Raw genomic sequence first — 18,542 nt, 5'->3', positions numbered from 1 at the left:
TTCAAGCTGTCACGAAACGGCACATCTAAAGGCTTCGCGACTGGATGAAAACAACACATTCTGGAAAGTTATGATCAAAGATATAAAAGATGAAACGATGCAATGTGCCCGATTGTTGCTCAATGCTCGGATTTTTATGTCAAACAAATTTACATCAAGTCTGTGCTGCTCTCATTGATAATCTGAACCAGTTTATGATAGGAAAATTCAGTTCCTTGGGATAGGCCACACTTAATTTTCTGAGCCTTTGCAAGATGTAATACCAGTGTTAACCGAAAGGGGGCAGACATCGCTCACCAGCGTCTCTAACACTGCGGCTGGAATGGTGAAGAAGAGTGTGTCATAGGTGCAACAAGTGATCTCAAAAGTGCCAAAGTACAACGGCGATCCCCAAATTACCCCGATGCCCGATCCCACCGCAGTTAAAAGTTAATTTACATTGCATGAGGATTCAGCAAATGTGCGTCCATCCAACAACATGGACGTGGCCATGATGGCTTAATGAAACCAGGAGCTGTCAACATGGACTCCTTTCAGAGTGACGTGCGTCATACAGGTGAGTCAGCCTATTCATTTGTTCATTTGAATGAGGTGTGTGATTACCTGTGTAGTTGAGCATTTGATATTTTCTATGTGTATTTGAAAATTTAATTTCATTAGACACTTATTATGCTCTTCTGTACATTGGTGCACTATTTGCAATTATTTTGTCTTTATTAAAATTAGCATTTTGGTCACTAATAGGTCTTCTTTGTCCCACAGGAGTCCTGATAAAAAAATAAAATAAATAAAAATAAAAAAATGGTGCCCCTTTTATCATTTAATTTGCTCATCCCCAGGTGTGCATGATATTAAGGGGAGACCTTTGACCGCTAGGGGTCAGCAATGATACAGGAAACTTAAATCTTTGACCTGTTCACTTGCAATAATTCTGCAGCCCATCAGTTTCAAATAATCTATTTTTTTTTTAGCGCCAACTGGTGATGATAAAATGCTTTTTCTACATTAACTTCAATACTGGTTGTGTTTTCAGACTATCAACCCCCATATTATTGAAACTGCTCATTTTACACTTGACTCAAACAGTGCAATGATTTTTTTTCTTAGTTCTTCCAGCCTGCTCCTTTTAGAAAACATATTGTACATAGACAACCATCTGCAAGTCCTGAAATATTCATCAAATTTCACAGTCTCAGCAAGACATCACAAGTTCTAGAAAATTGTGAGAACACAAATAAAAGTGAAACAGTGTGTTGATTAGGTTACACTGGTAAAGATACCTTTTTTTTTGCTCTCCAAGCAAATACAAAATCAGATCACAATGCTCCATAGTGTCATTTGCAAGTGCTCAGATTCACACATTAGTCCTCTGTACTGATCCAGCTGCATGGGTTTCTGTGGTAACGGCACAGGTATCCGTTCCAATGCTGTATAAATAAATAAATAAATAAATTAGATTTGGCGATAGCTGTGAGAAAAAAAAAAAAAGATTTTGCAGCAATCTCAGCTGATCAGTTAGTATGACTGAGAAATGATGGTAATTGACTTGTTTTTTGTTTGAAACATTTCAATAGTTTAGCCTTGGTCTTTGTAGTGACTCTCAATGGAGCACCATGAAAAAAAAAAAAAAAGTTTTTCTAGTGTTACTTGTTTGGAAGGAAAGTAGTAGCGTGAATCCTGGCTAATAAATAAGATATACGCGATGAGGAAGAGGAAGTCTTTTTCTAACACAGTCCTTTTATTGAGAAATTTTATTCCCCGAGGCAGCTTGATCATGTGCTCCATGGCAGAAAACTCTTGGAAACCTGCTATAAGATAATATTGGCTTTGCTTCACTTGCAGGCTATTAAGTTAATCATCCAAAGCAAAACACGGCTTAATTTGTGAAAGGAAAATAAACACCACACCAACTACTGGATTCGACTTCTTATCTAGCATGTTTAATAGATACCTTTTTGCGTCTATAACTTCATAAAGTGGTGTGAAATTATAACATTTGTTACCAGTCAGTGCCATCTAGAGGTGTAAAAAAAATACAACTGTTTCATGAAGCAAATTTGAAGCTTCATTACTATTTTAAGCCGTTTCCATTGTGGTTATCATTAATTGTTGTGAGGATTAACCGGTGCCCACCCAAATCCTGTGAAACCAAATAGTTAGGACTTATTTTATTTGATAATTCCAACTTATTTTTCCAAATTCAGTTTTATTAAAGAGCTTTGTGTCCGTGCAATTGTACACACACGGAGTTTTCTATGCGCATAAATAAATGAATAGCACAGCTTGTCGTTTTTTCTTTTTTAACGGGTAAATAGTTGCAGATTACATTAATGAGGACTCATTGCAGTTAATCGGCTGTCGACACATCTCAATGGCCGCTTTATCACTTGGCTTTATGGTGGGAGCACAGCGAAAGCCCTCTTTTGTCACATTGTGTGCCAGGACTGAGAGCGATAACATCCAATTTCCAATTCCCCGTGGCCCGGGGCCTCACAGAGGTGTGTGTCCCGGTCCAAAGAATTAGTGGCTGTTTATTGTGGTCTGGCAATGAGCAGGAACAACAGAGCTGGAGTAATCAATGACCTTGCCTTTGAGGAGGAAACACGTGAGCCGGGGCATTTATCCGATGGCTTGTTCGATCGAGTTGATTTACACGTGGAGAACTAATGGGGGCTGTTGAATTTTGAACCGAAACTCTCCGATAAACAAAAGTCAAGGTTCTTGCTTATTGTCCTTATCCTTCTCATACACCTTTTCAATATCATCCGGTTATCTCTGAATGAGGAAAATAATGACCTCGTTGTTATGTTTGGCAGGTTTTAGATTTTGCATATTTCAAACCGGTTGAGAAGATTTCTTTCACTTCGCCATTTTAGCCAAATCAACCGTATGTCCGCGTCAGCACAAAAGTGAATAGAAGGCAACATCTGCCTGCCGAGTTATGGCGCTTTGATTTGTCCCGGGTCCAGATGGGCCATCACGCTTTCATGCTTTCACACAGCAAATACTTACAGTAACTAATGACTTTAGGTTGGGAGCCAATGACAGGAATTCTTTTCACGAGGACAAACTGATGAGCGAACATCTGCAGCGCCAGTGTATTGTCCAGCCTCCTCGACTGTAATTTGAAAACATAAATCACCTTGACAGCCATATCAAAGCATAAGCGTGGCTTTCTGGTCGGAAAAGTGGCGTCCATATGGACACGTTGACACCTGCATTCTTTGGAATTGCCAGACCCTCCGGTTCGTTTGAGACAATCCAGAAGTGGACCTTGAAAGAAACCAGCGGGAGTTAGCTTTAGCAATTTTAGCTGGTATTAACAGTGGAAGTTTTATTCTTTTTTTCACTGGGGAAGCTAGGAGAAAAATCTTTTCAGAAACTCCCTTCAGGGTTAAAAAAAAAAAAAATGCAGTTCACTACAGTAGAATTTCAGCACCGCTTGTTATTGAGTAGCTGGTTGTTGTTGCCTTGCAGGTGTATTTTCAGCTAACAAAGTTGTAGAGGACAAGCCCCGGAATAGCTGCTAAGTCTGGAGAAAGTCAGAAAAGCATATCCAAGACCGCCGCCGCACGTCCCCCAGGCCATGCTGAGCATCTGATACTCTTGCATGATTCTAATTAAACAAGCTCCAAAGCTGGAAGACAGAAAGCAATTTCATCAATGTCATATTGAGTCAATGATTGCATTTTTACAAAGCCTTGTGGTGGGAGTGAGAGGGGGGCAAAGAGCTTCTTCATTTTTAGAAAGGGAAAGCACGCACTGGAGTCACCAATTAAAAATTCATTTCCATATGCCGCCATCTTGAATTGCATCCAAAGTCTTCTGTCCTGTCAAGTAAAAAACAATGGCCGAAATTAATGTTTGCGATTGAAAACTGAAATGGTGAAGAATATATTTTTACACTATGAGCTCAATTTTACTCAAGTGGTCAGGTGTAAAAACTAGCGTGTGTTGATTTTTCATGCTAGCTAGCTAGCATATTTGGACCGCGCGATTTGGGCGCCCAGTTCACATCATCCGCAAATAAAGATCTTGCAGTTCCTTATGAACGTACTTTCGGCGTTCATCTCCTGCACGGAATTCCCATTTTGCATCAAATTAAACATGAATAATGCAAAACATCATCGGTGCGAAACAATGATTGCTAGTTTTATGGATTTTTAAAGCGCCGCCACCTTGAACCCACTGAGGTGATATCTTAATGGTGTTGAGCCCCACAGCAGTGAACACAAATGTCAGCTAGATTAACAGCGTTATTGGCGTGGTGTGGGTGCAGCTTTCCAAAGCCAAGGGCCAAGCTGAGAGCTGAGATGCATCGCTAAGGAAGATAATTCACAGACATCACGTGACCAAAACACAGCACCGGTGTGGAGGAATCTCCCATTTTCTCCTCCGAGCACAAATTCGCCACACGCAGATGCACACCGGTTAGCATGCACAGCCATACATAAATTATCACATGCCAGACCTCAGAGAGGCAAGCTACAAACAGTTGTGAGCACACATCACTTCACCCACATCTACATATTTAGGCTGGAGAAATATTATCTCAAGATTTGTTTGAAGGCAAGTAAAATGAGTAGAAAAGGGAAATTAATATATTATTGTAATATGACTTGAGTTGGCAGACATTGTGTAGTGCTGATAATCGTTTAATAAAGGACAAATTAATTGAATAATTAAATTGAATTTTTAAAAAAAAATGAATTAAATTGGAAAAATAAATTGAGAAATTAATTGAATATATTAAATTGAAAAAATAAATGGACAAATTGTGCAAATTTAGCGGCGTGAAGTTCCATTTAAATTCCTATATTATTTTATATCGGGGAAATTAATCTATAGCTCTACCTCTCAAGGGCTCATCTTCTCCCACAGTTAATTTTACGTATTTAATATAGTGGTTGTGCTCTCCGGAGCTATACTGGGACCAGTGGGGGCAATGTTCTGATATCTGAGAACACGACGTAACGACTGCAGTTGGCCAATCGCAATGAAAATTTTCACGGGCGGACAGAAACAACCTCACAAACTTATGACATCCAAGTAAATGTCACAATTACTCGTGAATGGACCCAAAGTAGCATTTTAATCAGCCTGGGAGTTATGGAATGTCCTCTTTTGATGAATTAGCTCTGACACGGGCTTCATATTTTTATTAATTAAACATGCCTTTGTAATAATTTCATACTGATCGAGCACCATTTTCCCATAGACTTTAGCCACACAGGATATGCTTTTGCCACATAACTTAATTAGAAAATGATAAATGCCCCAATTCCCTGTCTAAAGTCTTTCGAAAGGTCAGGCCACCTCTGGCTTAATTCTTTGAATTTATAGTGCACTTGTTAAAGTGTTGACACGCTTTGTTTCCATCTGTTATCTACTATGTGCGGGCCTTCATCATATCTTTTATGTTGTAATATTAGACCTGCTGCTTTTAAAATAATTGCTATTTCAAGAATATCAACGTGTTTCCTAAAGTTGCTCGAGTGGTCTGGAATAATGACACCGGTTCAAGAGCCCGGTTCCGTCCCCATTTATTTAAATGCCATGTAGCCGTAGTAGCTTATCTTTATGGCTCGAGAACCATATGGTTCCAGACGAGACAGCTTGAGGAAAAAAATAAAAATAAAACAATCCATCTGCTCTAAGTCTGAGTAGATAAGAGAAATTGAGATGCTGGTTAAGTAAAACAGATGGAAGTGAATATTGTATTGGTTTGGCAAATGTTTTTATAAAGTGTTAAGATCAAGTTAGTTCTTGCTGGTTATTCATGAGCTCAGAATCATTTCCATTGTCCTGCTCTTCATCTGCCGCCATTAAAAGTTAGCCGCCTCATGTCGCAGGGGATCTGGACAGTTTCCTGGAAGTTAAAAACATAAAAGATTTGCCCGCATAGTCACCAGGTAGTCAAGTCAAGTCAAGTCAGGTCAAGTCAGGTCAAGTCAGGTCAAGTCAGGTCAAGTCAGGTCAAGTCAGGTCAGGTCAGGTCAGGTCAGGTCAGGTCAGGTCAGGTCAGGTCAGGTCAGGTCGAGTCAGGTCGAGTCAGGTCGAGTCAGGTCGAGTCAGGTCGAGTCGAGTCGAGTCGAGTCGAGTCGAGTCAAGTCAATTTGTATAGCCCTAAATCACAAACAGTCTCAAAGGGCTTCACATAGTCAAAAATTGACAACTATTCTTAAGTCAAGTCAAGTCACCCTGATCTTAAACTCCCAGGAGGGAGGTAAACAAATGAGCATTTTTTTGAATGGCGTGAGTAGCTTCTGCGAGAAGTGCCTGTGTCGGCTTGATTGTCGACAAACTAGACTCAATTCAAGTGTATTTATATATCCTTTAATCATAAAGTAGCTTCAAAAGGCTTCACAAGCCCGGGATTCAGGGAGATCAATTACATTTATTGGTCTAAATCTCCCAGGCGAGGGGAAAAATCCCTGAAAACCCATTTGGGAAAAAAAAAGCAACCTTGAAGGGATTACAGCTAGATGGATCCCTTTCCAACACGACCGGGCTGCAATGCCGAGTGGCCAACGTTGATCGTATTATCGTATTGTATGATGTGATAAATAAATGCTATTCAATGTGAGTTTAAACCACACGTGATGATATGAAGGACTGCAGGCAGAGGCCTCTGGTTAAGTGGTTCTCCTAAGGTCCTTTCCGGTCCATCAATGGCGAAGCCTTCACAGCCAGACTCACTTCAGACGAGAGGAGAGAAGCATCAGTAAGACCGGTCACAATCTAATTGCCAGGATAGTTGAAGACTTGGTCTGGTTGAACCAACTACAAGAGTGCAGGAAGTAAGATGAGATTCCTAGCAGCTCAAATTTTTATCAGCCTTGCTTCCAATTTACTGCTTATTCGTTACTTCCAAAGGCATGAAGCTAGCGCTAGCATAACAATGAATGCTAATATCGTGGTTAGGTTACATATCTCCAATCGGAAGCATATCGTACTCGTTCATCGCTATTTGAGTCAGCAAAATGCAAAGCCTTTCATTCCAATTCACGTTTCAAGGCAATCGTGTAGTACATTATGATTGACGGCCGTATCAAAGCAGTGTTAAGGTCAAGTCGTAATGGAATGTTAGCTAGCAAAAGATCATTCAGAAGTTTTTTTTTTCGAGAGCCGTTTCGGTAGAGTGATTCATCCTGAATCCGGACTGAAATCAACCAAATTGATTGCTAGACGTAATCATTAATCTGTGTAGAATCCAACAGACGATTGCTAATGACTTGTAATGGCATTTACGAAACACAAAATATGTGCTTTTCCGCACAGTAGCTTTAAGAGAGAAACTCTAGCCCCATCCATCACTGTAAGAAATTGTGTGCATTGACATTTTATAGCCAATGAAGGGTGTAAATTTGGCTGCTACTGCCTGTGGTTCATTTGTTGTTTTTCCCGGGATCCTGCAGAGGAGTTGCGAAACCACAGCTTTGTTTGAACGTCAGTACCTGAGACGGAAGACGACTGCTGTGCCAGCTAAGATCGGTATGCTTGTGATTATAATGGATTGGCCATCGTCAGGTTTTGTTTTGGACCACAAGATTCAGTTGGAAACCCAGGTGATGATCCTTGTTATTTCTTTCTGTCCTCTTAAACATTTATAGGAGTGAAATTTAAAAAGTGGTTGTGTTGGTGCAATATTTTTGGACCTGGTTGAATATTTTTGACACCAATATCCAAACTAATTCACATTATTTTTTCAGAAAAAGCCAAAGGTCAATGATATCAAATTAAAAATGTACCATGGGTGTCCCGCAAGGTTCCATTGTAGAACCACTTAGTTTTTCTCTTGACATCAATGTCCTTTCTAACAAATATATGAAAAATAATCATTTTCAAAAATTCTCAGTAAATATCCTAAGCGTTTGATGTGCTGTTCATTGTTGTGCAAAAAAAGCTTTTCCCAGAAAGCATTTCATGGAAATGTGTTCCATTGTGTAATTATTATTTTCATCAGTTGCCAGGAACACTCAGCCTTTTAAAGCCCTTCTCAATCAGTTTATCGTGATTACCGGTGTATTCTTCTGCAGCTGTTGATTGCGCCAAACCGTGGGTATCCTATTTGATGACGCCCACACTAAAAAATAGACAGAATCAACAACAAGCGGTAGAAATCACAAAATTATAGAAACACTACAATAAGAATCGGTTGGAGGTAGGTGGACTGGTCAAAGAATGGTGGTTTGAAATCGGGCATTGTGCTAGTGGCCCTTTTGTGTTGTCACAATTGTTTGTATAGACGTTGTTTGCGTTACTGTAGGAAGTTGTGGAGGCGTATGTGTCAAAAAAATACTCAGTGGAATTACCTGCTAGAACTCATTCATGCCCGGGTACGGTCGTGCACATTCAGCTGAGATTCATTACTACTTCTAAGCTTGAAGAGATATGCTGAAATTCTGACAAGTAATTGTGTGAAGATTTTTTTTTCCAGCGAGATTGTGGAGCTCTCACAATCAACAATTTTAGATTTTTAATGATTTCTACATTATGATGGACTTGGACAATAAGCTATTTGCAAAAATTTCCATCGACCGTATCGACTCTACACCAAAAGCAACTTCTTCTAATTGTCGAAGTAGACATTCAATTATGATCTTAAAATAAAAATTTTGGGCTTTCTCCATTGTGTATAATTTTTTTTGATTTGATTAATAAATTAGCATAATGTTGCCAATGAAAATTACTTTGCAATGACACCCAGAAGCAAATCTGGTACCTCATTTTCGAAGTGAAAATCAGTTTATATTGTGTTCCAGTATTAGTTTACAAGCCCATTTTCTTGTACTTTAATACACAATCGTAGTTATTCCGGCAAACAAATGATGACTTGTATGCACGTTAAAATGGGTTATTATCCCCGAGAATGTCCATTTGCATGATTGCCATCAAGTACCACAACACTTTGTGCTGTTTTGTTTATTTTTTTGCTTCATGAGAGTCCTCAACGCCTCGTCTAACTGCACGATGAAAGATGTTTAATTGTAATAACAACTGCAAGTCCTGCTCTCTGAAAAGTGCAATTAAAACCCGACAAAGTATTATCATTTGGAAATCGTCTCTTTTGTGCTGGTGACCGCAAAAATTAGTTGGCCTGGTTGTATGTACGGTATTTTGTGCAGCAGTGCGATTGTGTTAAGACGAGCATAGAAAAACAGAGTGCATTGTGTTCCTCCATTTGCTGTGGGACCAGAACTCCCACTCAGGCGGCTATTGTGCGGTCCCAGCGTTGCGGTCCTGAATGGGAAGTACCATCAGGTCTGCGTGCAGAACACCTGACATGACTGCATTGACAGATAAGCCCTCCAAACTTTGATCATCGACAACGCTACACAATTGAAATGTATAATCCGACTGGAGGCTTGTACTGGGACATTTCCACTGAGATTCGATTGAAGATCCGACCTGACGTAATGAGATCTTTGTTACTTGTTCTCAAGTGCTTCTCCTAATGGCTAAATTAAAAGCATTGTATTTTTTTAAACCGTACTTATTAAAAAAGTCAGTTTAGATACACACACATAAAATACAGATTTGAGTTAATTACTTGATCCTCTCAATCTCTGGCATTTGAGTATATTTAAAGGATTTATCCTAATTAGAGAAACTCAGGATTCTGTGCTTGCCCTAAGGCTTTTGGATTGTGTTGTGTTCTTTAGAATTTGAAAGGGACACATATGTGGATCTCATCCTGTTTGTGCAGCCCTTGAACGTTGTGTGCATTATCCCCCTGTGCTAGTCATTAGGAAAGACGCAATCTAATGAGATCATTAACTCCCCGACACTGCTGTAGTTTGCATTTTCAAGATTTACAAAAAATGTTCACCATTTTTCATGTCAATCTTGAGTATACATAGATGTATATGTATAGATCTATCTATCTATCTATCTATCTATCTATCTATCTATCTATCTATCTATCTATCTATCTATCTATCTATCTATCTATCTATCTATCTATCTATCTATCTATCTATCTATCTATCTATCTATCTATCTATCTATCTATCTATCTATCTATCTATCTATCCCTATCTATCTATCTATCTATCTATCTATCTATCTATCTATCTATCTATCTATCTATCTATCTATCTATCTATCTATCTATCTATCTATCTATCTATCCCTATCTATCTATCTATCTATCCCTATCTATCTATCTATCTATCCCTATCTATCCCTATCTATCCCTATCTATCTATCTCTATCTATCTATCTCTATCTATCTCTATCTATCTCTATCTATCTCTATCTATCTATCTCTATCTATCTCTATCTATCTATCTCTATCTATCTATCTCTATCTATCCCTATCTATCTATCTCTATCCCTATCTATCTCTATCTATCTATCTATCTATCTATCTATCTATCTATCTATCTATCTATCTATCTATCTATCTATCTATCTATCTATCTATCTATCTATCTATCTATCTATCTATCTATCTATCTATCTATCTATCTATCTATCTATCTACCTATCTATCTATCTATCTATCTATCTATCTATCTATCTATCTATCTATCTATCTATCTATCTATCTATCTATCTATCTATCTATCTATCTATCTATCTATCTATCTATCTATCTATCTATCTGTCTATCTATCTGTCTATCTATCTGTCTATCTATCTGTCTGTCTATCTGTCTGTCTATCTGTCTGTCTATCTGTCTGTCTATCTGTCTGTCTATCTATCTGTCTATCTATCTATCTATCTATCTATCTATCTATCTATCTATCTATCTATCTATCTATCTATCTATCTATCTATCTATCTATCTATCTATCTATCTATCTATCTATCTATCTATCTATCTATCTATCTATCTATCTATCTATCTATCTATCTATCTATCTTATATATATTATATATATATATATATAAATATATATATATATATTTGTGTGTTTGTATGTAGGCACTGCAGTGAGCGTCGCCTACACGTGAAAATGGCTGACTGTCGGCTGACATCTGCATTTAGATGCCAGCGCGTCTTGTATCCAATAAATGTCTCCGCTGTGATGTATTCCTTCACCGCAGAGCATGGCACACGGGACTTTGCTCTTCTGTCGGCGGATGCCATGGCAACACCAATTTAACTGCATGTGGGTGACCTACCCACATCGCAAACACTGACCAGCGGAATATACATTTTCTGTTAGCATGCCAGCTTTACATGCAGCGCCGGTAAACATCGAATCAGAAAGAAATCAATTAAGACTTTGAAACCTTTATTGCGGAGATGAGTCATCTTCTTAGCTGTTATCACCAGCTCATTCTGTGAGGTTTACCAGCTCACATTGTCCGAGCGGTGACAACACTCTCGTCACGCAACGATCGCCGTGACCTTCTCCGCATCTCCATGCGAGAGGTCATTGATATTTATGAAAGGAACGAAGCAAGTCTTCACGCCAACAATGACGCACGCTACCTTGGTTGGCCAGATTTAAGCCAACCAGTCTTATATCCCAATAAAGATATTTTAAAGTGGACTTTGGGAATTAGTTTGATAGCATAACTTGTGTCTCGAAGTTGGTCGTTAAATCAGGAGCACTTGAATCACCTTGTGGGTGTCCAGTCAGGAAATCAAACATTTTTTTTTTTTCCTGGCGTTATTATCCCAAGGCGGACAAAGAACCCCTACGGAGAGAACGTGAAATATTTCAATTTAATTAAAATACTTAAAGTGTTTTCTGATTAGAGTGGTATAAATATTAAGTTATTCTCACCTTGAATTGTAGTTAATCATGGAAAAATTTATCAGTATTCTCAAACGGATGTTTTATTATGATTATATTTTTTTTTTTTCAGGCTACAAAGACTAGACTTGTGTTTTTGTAATGAGCATAGTCTACTTAACTCTTCTCTGCTCCACAGCCCCTGCTAGGAGATGCTCTTTCAGGACAATTTGTTTACAAGGCAGGACGCAATTACCAAGCGCAACCACTTAGTACGGCCCAAGAAATATCAAAGCTAGTTTTTTTAATCACTGAAGCAAAGCAGACAATAATGCAAACACCTCTAGTGAGCGTGCCACCATTTCTCTCTTCTTATTTGCATACTATCAAGAGAAGTGTAGAGTGAAAGGTTAGTCGGGAGGAATGCGCTCAGGAGAAGAAGCCTTTATTAGTTCAGAGATGGCAGGAGAGAAGATCCAATTTTGTCATTGTAAATTGTCCAGGCTGCTCTGTTGGGTGCATCATCACCGCACGGGAGTGTCGGCTTGGAATGGGGCAGATTAAAACAGCCCGTTCACTCAAGTGATCCTCCATAACGATCGAAAAATACAGAATAAAACATGACCGCATTTTACCAAAAGGTAGATTCATGCTCTCCGACATCAAACGTCGTAACTGAGTCCCAGTTTTTTCATAGTTTGGTCGTCGGTGCGACTTATACTCTGGAGCGACTTGTGTGAAATTACATTATATCATTTCTCATGTTATTTTCACACGAAACCACAAGAGGGCGCTCTAGGCCTTGTGGAATAATTGGAACTGCAACTGATGATGAGTCTTATATAGACTTTATGTATTTTTCTTCTTTATTATGCATTTTATGGTTAGTGTGATTTATACTCCGGGGCGATTTATACTCCAGAAAATACGGTATGCTTAATTTGTCCACGTGTAGTGACGAAGTGATCGGACTCATCATGGACAAACACAGTCTGACCTCTCTTAGTAACAAACGCACACACACACTCACACTCTCAAGATATCGACTGACCTTTCTCCCAAATAGCACAGATTATTTCTGCTGCAATTAAATATTCTCCCTCAGCTCTGATGGAAATCAATATTTCCTATGTTACGTGATGACTTTTAATCGATATTGGTCAACATCTGTTTTTTTTTTTTTTGTCAGTAGGTTCCACTTAGACGTTGACTACATTGAGTCTGCAGATGGGTCACGCCCCTTCTTGACCACTCACAGCGACTAGACACTCAGAGAGAGAAAGGACGGAAATGACAAATGACTTTTAGCTATGAGTGTATATTAGCACGAGCCATAAAAACGTAGGACATCCTCCCCGTGGCACCGGCAGAGCCGTAACTTCTTTCACGGGCTGTCATTGATGAGTGAATATACTGTAGAAGTATCAAGTATCTTCTGAGATTTCTGCTGTCTGGTTTATTGTTATATCCGTGCTTTTATAGCGCTGAGTCATCATACATCGTTGAAGGGGAAACAAGGAAGAGAATAAGAGGCGTTGTGTCACCTTGATTTTTCTGGATTTTATCCAATCACAGATGAAAACAAGTTTTCTTTCTCAAAGTTTACCAGCAATGAAATTGCCGTTTTTTAAAGCGGTAATTTGTAATGAGAGTTAATTATTTATACATACACATGCATGGTTGGGTAGATTAATTTTTTAATGTGTATCTAGTTTATCCATGCACACCAATATAATTTTATTTCCTTAGTTTTTAAATGTATTTAATACTTTTGAAGCACCTTGTTTATGAAACGCAACCGAAGCTGCCTTGCATTGCCGACAGAAATATTTACACTTGATGGAAATCCGTGTTTACGTGTGTGGGCAGTCATGGTCAAGTAGAAATAAACGAGAGTACAGAAAGAACATTGATGTTACATAGCAGTGAGGATCTCAAATATTTTCTCATGCCTTGATTAGTTTTAGTTTTGGAAATACTTCATTACACCGGCTCCATGCCTGATGTCTGTAATAATTAATGTTGTCCAAACCGTTGGACCAGATTACGAAAACATTGGCAAACAAGCTCCCCTTATTACCGTTGGGCTGCTCATGTTTTATGCTTTTGTAATTGAGAGCGCAGAAGCGAAAATGAGCAGGTCTGTCACATGTAAATGAATGAGCTGCTCGGGGCCCGCCGCCGCCTTACGTCCATTTGTTATCGCAAATCGGCTGTCAAAGCGTGACTGCTGTGTTGAGAGAGTTGCAATACACAGGTCAGCAAAGACAAGCCAGTGCAGAAAAAGCAATTAGAGCAAGTTCAGCCACCCTGCATATTTGCCAGATAAGCTTCGAATCGTATCGGCGCCAATGATAATAGCTTTCTCTGAAGTAGTCATCGCCGGTTGTTATTCTTTCAAATCCGGAATTGTGAAGGAACAGGCGAAAAAGGCAATTCATCGAATTATAGCGGCCTGAAATAAAGTTGTATTCAACGACAGATGGTCACCTATGATTATGTTTTAAAAAGATTCGCAACACGCTTGAACGAGCAAGTGCGTTTCGCGAGCCGCTTTTCAGAAAGTTAGGACTGGAAATAGGCCGTGCTTTGGAAATGTTGCTTTTTTTCAAATTTCATCTCCCTCAAAATGTTTCTTTCACCCCTGCAATTGCCTTGTGGTTACGATTTTGGGAGGAAAAAAAGCCAATCACAAAGGTTTTCCCAATTGCGGCTGAAATGTAAGGGAAAATAAACGGCATGCTATTCCCTCCTCGAATGACATTCAGTCAGACGTCAATTGCGGCTGACAGCATAAATGTTATGCTTTCCCTCGCGTGTTGTAAAACGGCCAACTTGAGGTGGCCCAGATTTCTAATCCTCAAGATAGAGCAGACTCATTACCTACCACTCTCACTGTGGCTAATGGGGATGTGAATGAAGAATCGTTAAGATTGACATAAGCACTTTGCTTTTACGTTGGACTGTATGACGAGCACGCCGGCAGCTAAGCAAGATGTTGCACGATTAAAAAAAATAAAATAAATAAATAAATAATAAAATATGAATGAATAAATAAATAAATAATAAATAATTACATAAATACATAAATAAATAAATAAATAAATAAATAAATAAATAAATATGTACATATGTTGTCAAAGGCAAAAAATAAAATAAATAAATAATAAAATATGAATGACTAAATAAATAAATACATAAATACACAAATAAATAAATAAATAAATAAATAAATAAATAAATAAATAAATAAATAAATAAATAAATATGCACATATGTTGTCAAAGTCAAAATCTGCTTTATTGTCAATTTCTTCACATGCCAAGACACACAAAGAAATCGAAATTACATTCTCACTATCCCACGGTACACAATATACACACGAGTAAACGACACGAATAAAATAAAAACAAGAAGGCACAAACAATGAATAAATAGGAGTGATGAATAAATAATAAAAAAATAACACAATAAATAAGAGGAGCAAAAATGTAGTAGGGATGCAACGATAAATCAAAAATTGATTTCATCGATTTAAACTGTTTAAAATATTGGGGAATAAAATCACTCACTGTAGCCACTCATGTTTCGGCTGTAAACAAACCGCGTACTTAAAAACTAGGCTGTAGTCGTAATTCATCATCTTTAAAACGGGAGTAAACGGTAAAGTTAATCATGTTGAAAGTGTGTTTTGCTCTCCCTGCAGCCCTCCCCAAGTGTGTGTTCCCTTGCCCCAAATAAAACCACAAGAACCAAATCATGTTTTTGTTGTGTGTTATGAATTTAATGAAAAGCAATTATGATATTTTATCTGCTTCGTACAAATACACTCAAACAAATCCTCCTTCCATTCCTTAATGGTTCTTGCCATTTACAGAATCGTTCCATACTTGATGTTCTCCGTTTCTCCGAGGTGCGCTAAATAGTTGTGACAAGCTGCTGACAGGTTGTGACAGTGAAACAATGACATGCCTTCACAACACTCTGAGAAATAAGCACTGGCTTATTTGCACTTATCACCATGTCTCATTAACTACATATTGAAAAAGACTTAATGACTAAACTAGCATCATTAAAGGGAATTGATAACCCTAACCCTAACCCTTACCCCTCCAATCTTTTTGTTTTGTCGTTCTGGATGAGTGGGTAGGCTTAGACGTTCTTCTTCTTATTCTTTTGAAGAGTTGACAGCAATTCTAAGTAGACATCACTGTCTATGTTGTAGAACATATTTTTTCACAGGTGGAACAGGCAATTCACTTTGTGTAACCACCATTATCATCAAGCAGACAGTGTTGGCCTTTCTCTTGCCAGTTGGGCTTGCTACAGGTAACCCGGACAACCTGACAATGTATACAAATTAGACGGTGGCAGGAGAAACGCCTGATTAATGGCTCTCGATGTGGACGAGCCCCGGAGGAATTAAAGGGAATGAGAGGGAAGCTGGCCGGGAAGCAAGTCGGCTGTGTTAGATCCCTCATCGGCGCACACGCCCGTTTCTAACTTTGCCAGAAAAGAAGAAAAAATAAGCACAGACAAATACTAAATGATTATTATTATAGTATCTAACTGATTCACTTAAAGTAGTCGTACAATTCTTTTTTGTTGGTGTGTGCTTGACTATACTGCCTCCCAGTGGCCAAGGTGGGCACACCAGAATGAGCAGCACAATTAATTGAACTGCAGCATAAAATCATAACGCACAAACTGTTTAATTCTTTACTTTTTGATTAATGAAGTTATTATGCGATGCATTTATAAATTATTATGTTATAGACTGCTATTTTTTTTTCTTCAAAAATATTAACAGAAGCCAACTTATGAGACATAATTTCATGTAAACGTTATTTCTTGGGGGAGAAATTCAATTTAAAGTCAAGTCATTTTCAAAAAACCTTCGAGACTGGGATGATATGAAATTACCACTCGAAATCTGAATATTGCTCTCCCCACCTCCATGTTATTGGTTTTAAATATCACTTTATTAACCTGTAAAACTGGAACTTTGGAAGACGAGGGTGTCACGGAATTTTAATTTTACTCTTCACCGTGTTTCCCTTTTGAGGTCAACCCTAATTCACTAAAGGCACAATTATAGTAGTGTTTTATTGTTAGTGCAAGGAGAGCGTGTCTGGCTGGGCTGTAACACCTAAGTGAGATGTTTTTGTGTTTTTGCGGCAGCCCCTGCTCGCGTGTCGTGGACCATTCCTCAATTCTCACACATAGAGTCTGAGTGGGAGCAGCGCACACGGACCAAATAGGTGCTCGTGGATACAGCGAGACGCACGGCTCGGGACTCTACAGCGCAATTCCATCACATGGATATGGATATTTCCGTGGCTTTATTATACCTTTTGCTTTTTTCCAAACCAGGTAAGACGATCACACCTCGTTCATTAAGAGCGGCGTAAAAAAACCCCGTCATTTTTCCTATACGCGTGAATTTTTCTTTTGCGCGAAAAGTGATTAAAAAAAAAAAACTGTCGCGTTTTGATTAAATCACCGTTTGCAAACTAAAGAGCCAAAAAGGATAACTCTATACGTGTGCGCACCGCTGCTGCTCAGGTGCAGCACCGTGCGTTTTCCACGCAACACTCAAATCTAAATGCGTTTAAATCGACTTTTACGCAACTGCAATTTAAACCCAGCATCGTATGCGGCAGCCGTGATTCAATATCTGCTCATTGTGATCAACCCCTCTCTCTTCTTCTCTTCATCAGTTTTGGCTTTTGGCACAGATCAAGACTACCAAATTGATATAATCAATGAACTTGACTTGGCAAATGCTACCTATGGAATTACCCAAGTGGCCGGGCTTCACAATAGCAGCAAAGCCTTCGTTTTTCGAGGTAAGGCGATTGTAAAAGTTGGATCATCTTGTATGCTTTGTGGTGAGGTGCACTCACAGGTGCATTCCCCTTCATACATCCTTGAGCACCTTCTCTAAAAATGACACTCGAGTGGCACCAGAATCCTTCTGGTACAAGAAAAGCATAACTTATTTTTGTGATTTTAATAAATTGAGAATTTTTGCATAATGAATGAAATGGATTGTGTGAAATGATGTATTAGAGGAAAAGAGGTCTATAAATGGCAAAATTTAAATTGCATTATTGTATGACTCAATACTGTCTTTCTTTCTACTTGCAATGAGATCTATAGTTTTAAATAAGGCTGTACGAGCTGCAACGATTGGATGCCGCATGCGTCTCGAGATGTCTGAGGGCTCAAATGTGATAAAGCGATACGAAATAAAGTATGTCGAAAGGTTGACCCATTTGCTGTTGAAGCTGTCGTTGTAAGTCTTGTCAGTTGCAGATGCTTTTCTGAGCTCTCTCTGAACTTGTGCGTTGCCCTCAGCCTCAAGCAGATTGTAAAAGTAGAAGAATGAATAAAATAAAAGTAGTTTGCAGTGATTTAGGAGTGCTTTTTTTCTCCCCCCTAGACTTCTTCATTGTAGGAAAGGCAAATATGAAACTGGTATTTTGCATGTTTATTGATGTTGTAATTTCAAGCATGGCTTTGTGAGACTCTCACGGGAGGAGAATTGTTTAAATGCTGCTTCAAAGTCGGATCTGTTTGAGTTCAGGGATGGTGGTGCAAACACTGGTTGCTTGAGTCAAAAATCTGTAGCCTTGGATGTTGAGATGTGTGAGGAAGAGAAAAAAGTGTGTTTGTGTGTGTGCACTTGAGTGTGTGCTCCTATCTTGGAATGAATGTGCAGGATGCCGCACACCTAATTAGCCAAATATGAGGCAGAGCTGTCCAAGCTTGAGAAATGGAGGACGCCCAGACCTCACAGTCCTGCTTTTTTTTTTTTCCCTCCTAATATTTGTGACATGAACAAGC

General features: G+C 38.7%; 1 protein-coding gene across 1 annotated transcript in view; it reads left to right on the top strand.

Moving 5' to 3' along the window:
* Positions 1-47: 47 nt before the first annotated feature.
* The window catches only part of LOC125966678 (protein kinase C-binding protein NELL1), a 98,063-nt gene continuing 79,568 nt past the window's right edge, over positions 48-18,542 (top strand). Inside the window, exons 1-3 of the mRNA XM_049717061.1 lie at positions 48-556; positions 16,875-17,066; positions 17,414-17,542. Of these exons, the coding sequence (XP_049573018.1) occupies positions 17,012-17,066; positions 17,414-17,542 (184 nt within the window). The 5' untranslated portion in view covers positions 48-556; positions 16,875-17,011. The remainder of the gene's footprint in view (positions 557-16,874; positions 17,067-17,413; positions 17,543-18,542) is intronic.

This window comes from Syngnathus scovelli, chromosome 4 (assembly GCF_024217435.2).
Source record: "Syngnathus scovelli strain Florida chromosome 4, RoL_Ssco_1.2, whole genome shotgun sequence".
Classification (NCBI taxonomy): domain Eukaryota; kingdom Metazoa; phylum Chordata; class Actinopteri; order Syngnathiformes; family Syngnathidae; genus Syngnathus; species Syngnathus scovelli.
Note: the sequence above shows the minus strand (reverse complement) of the source record. Positions and strands in the feature narration are given on the sequence as shown.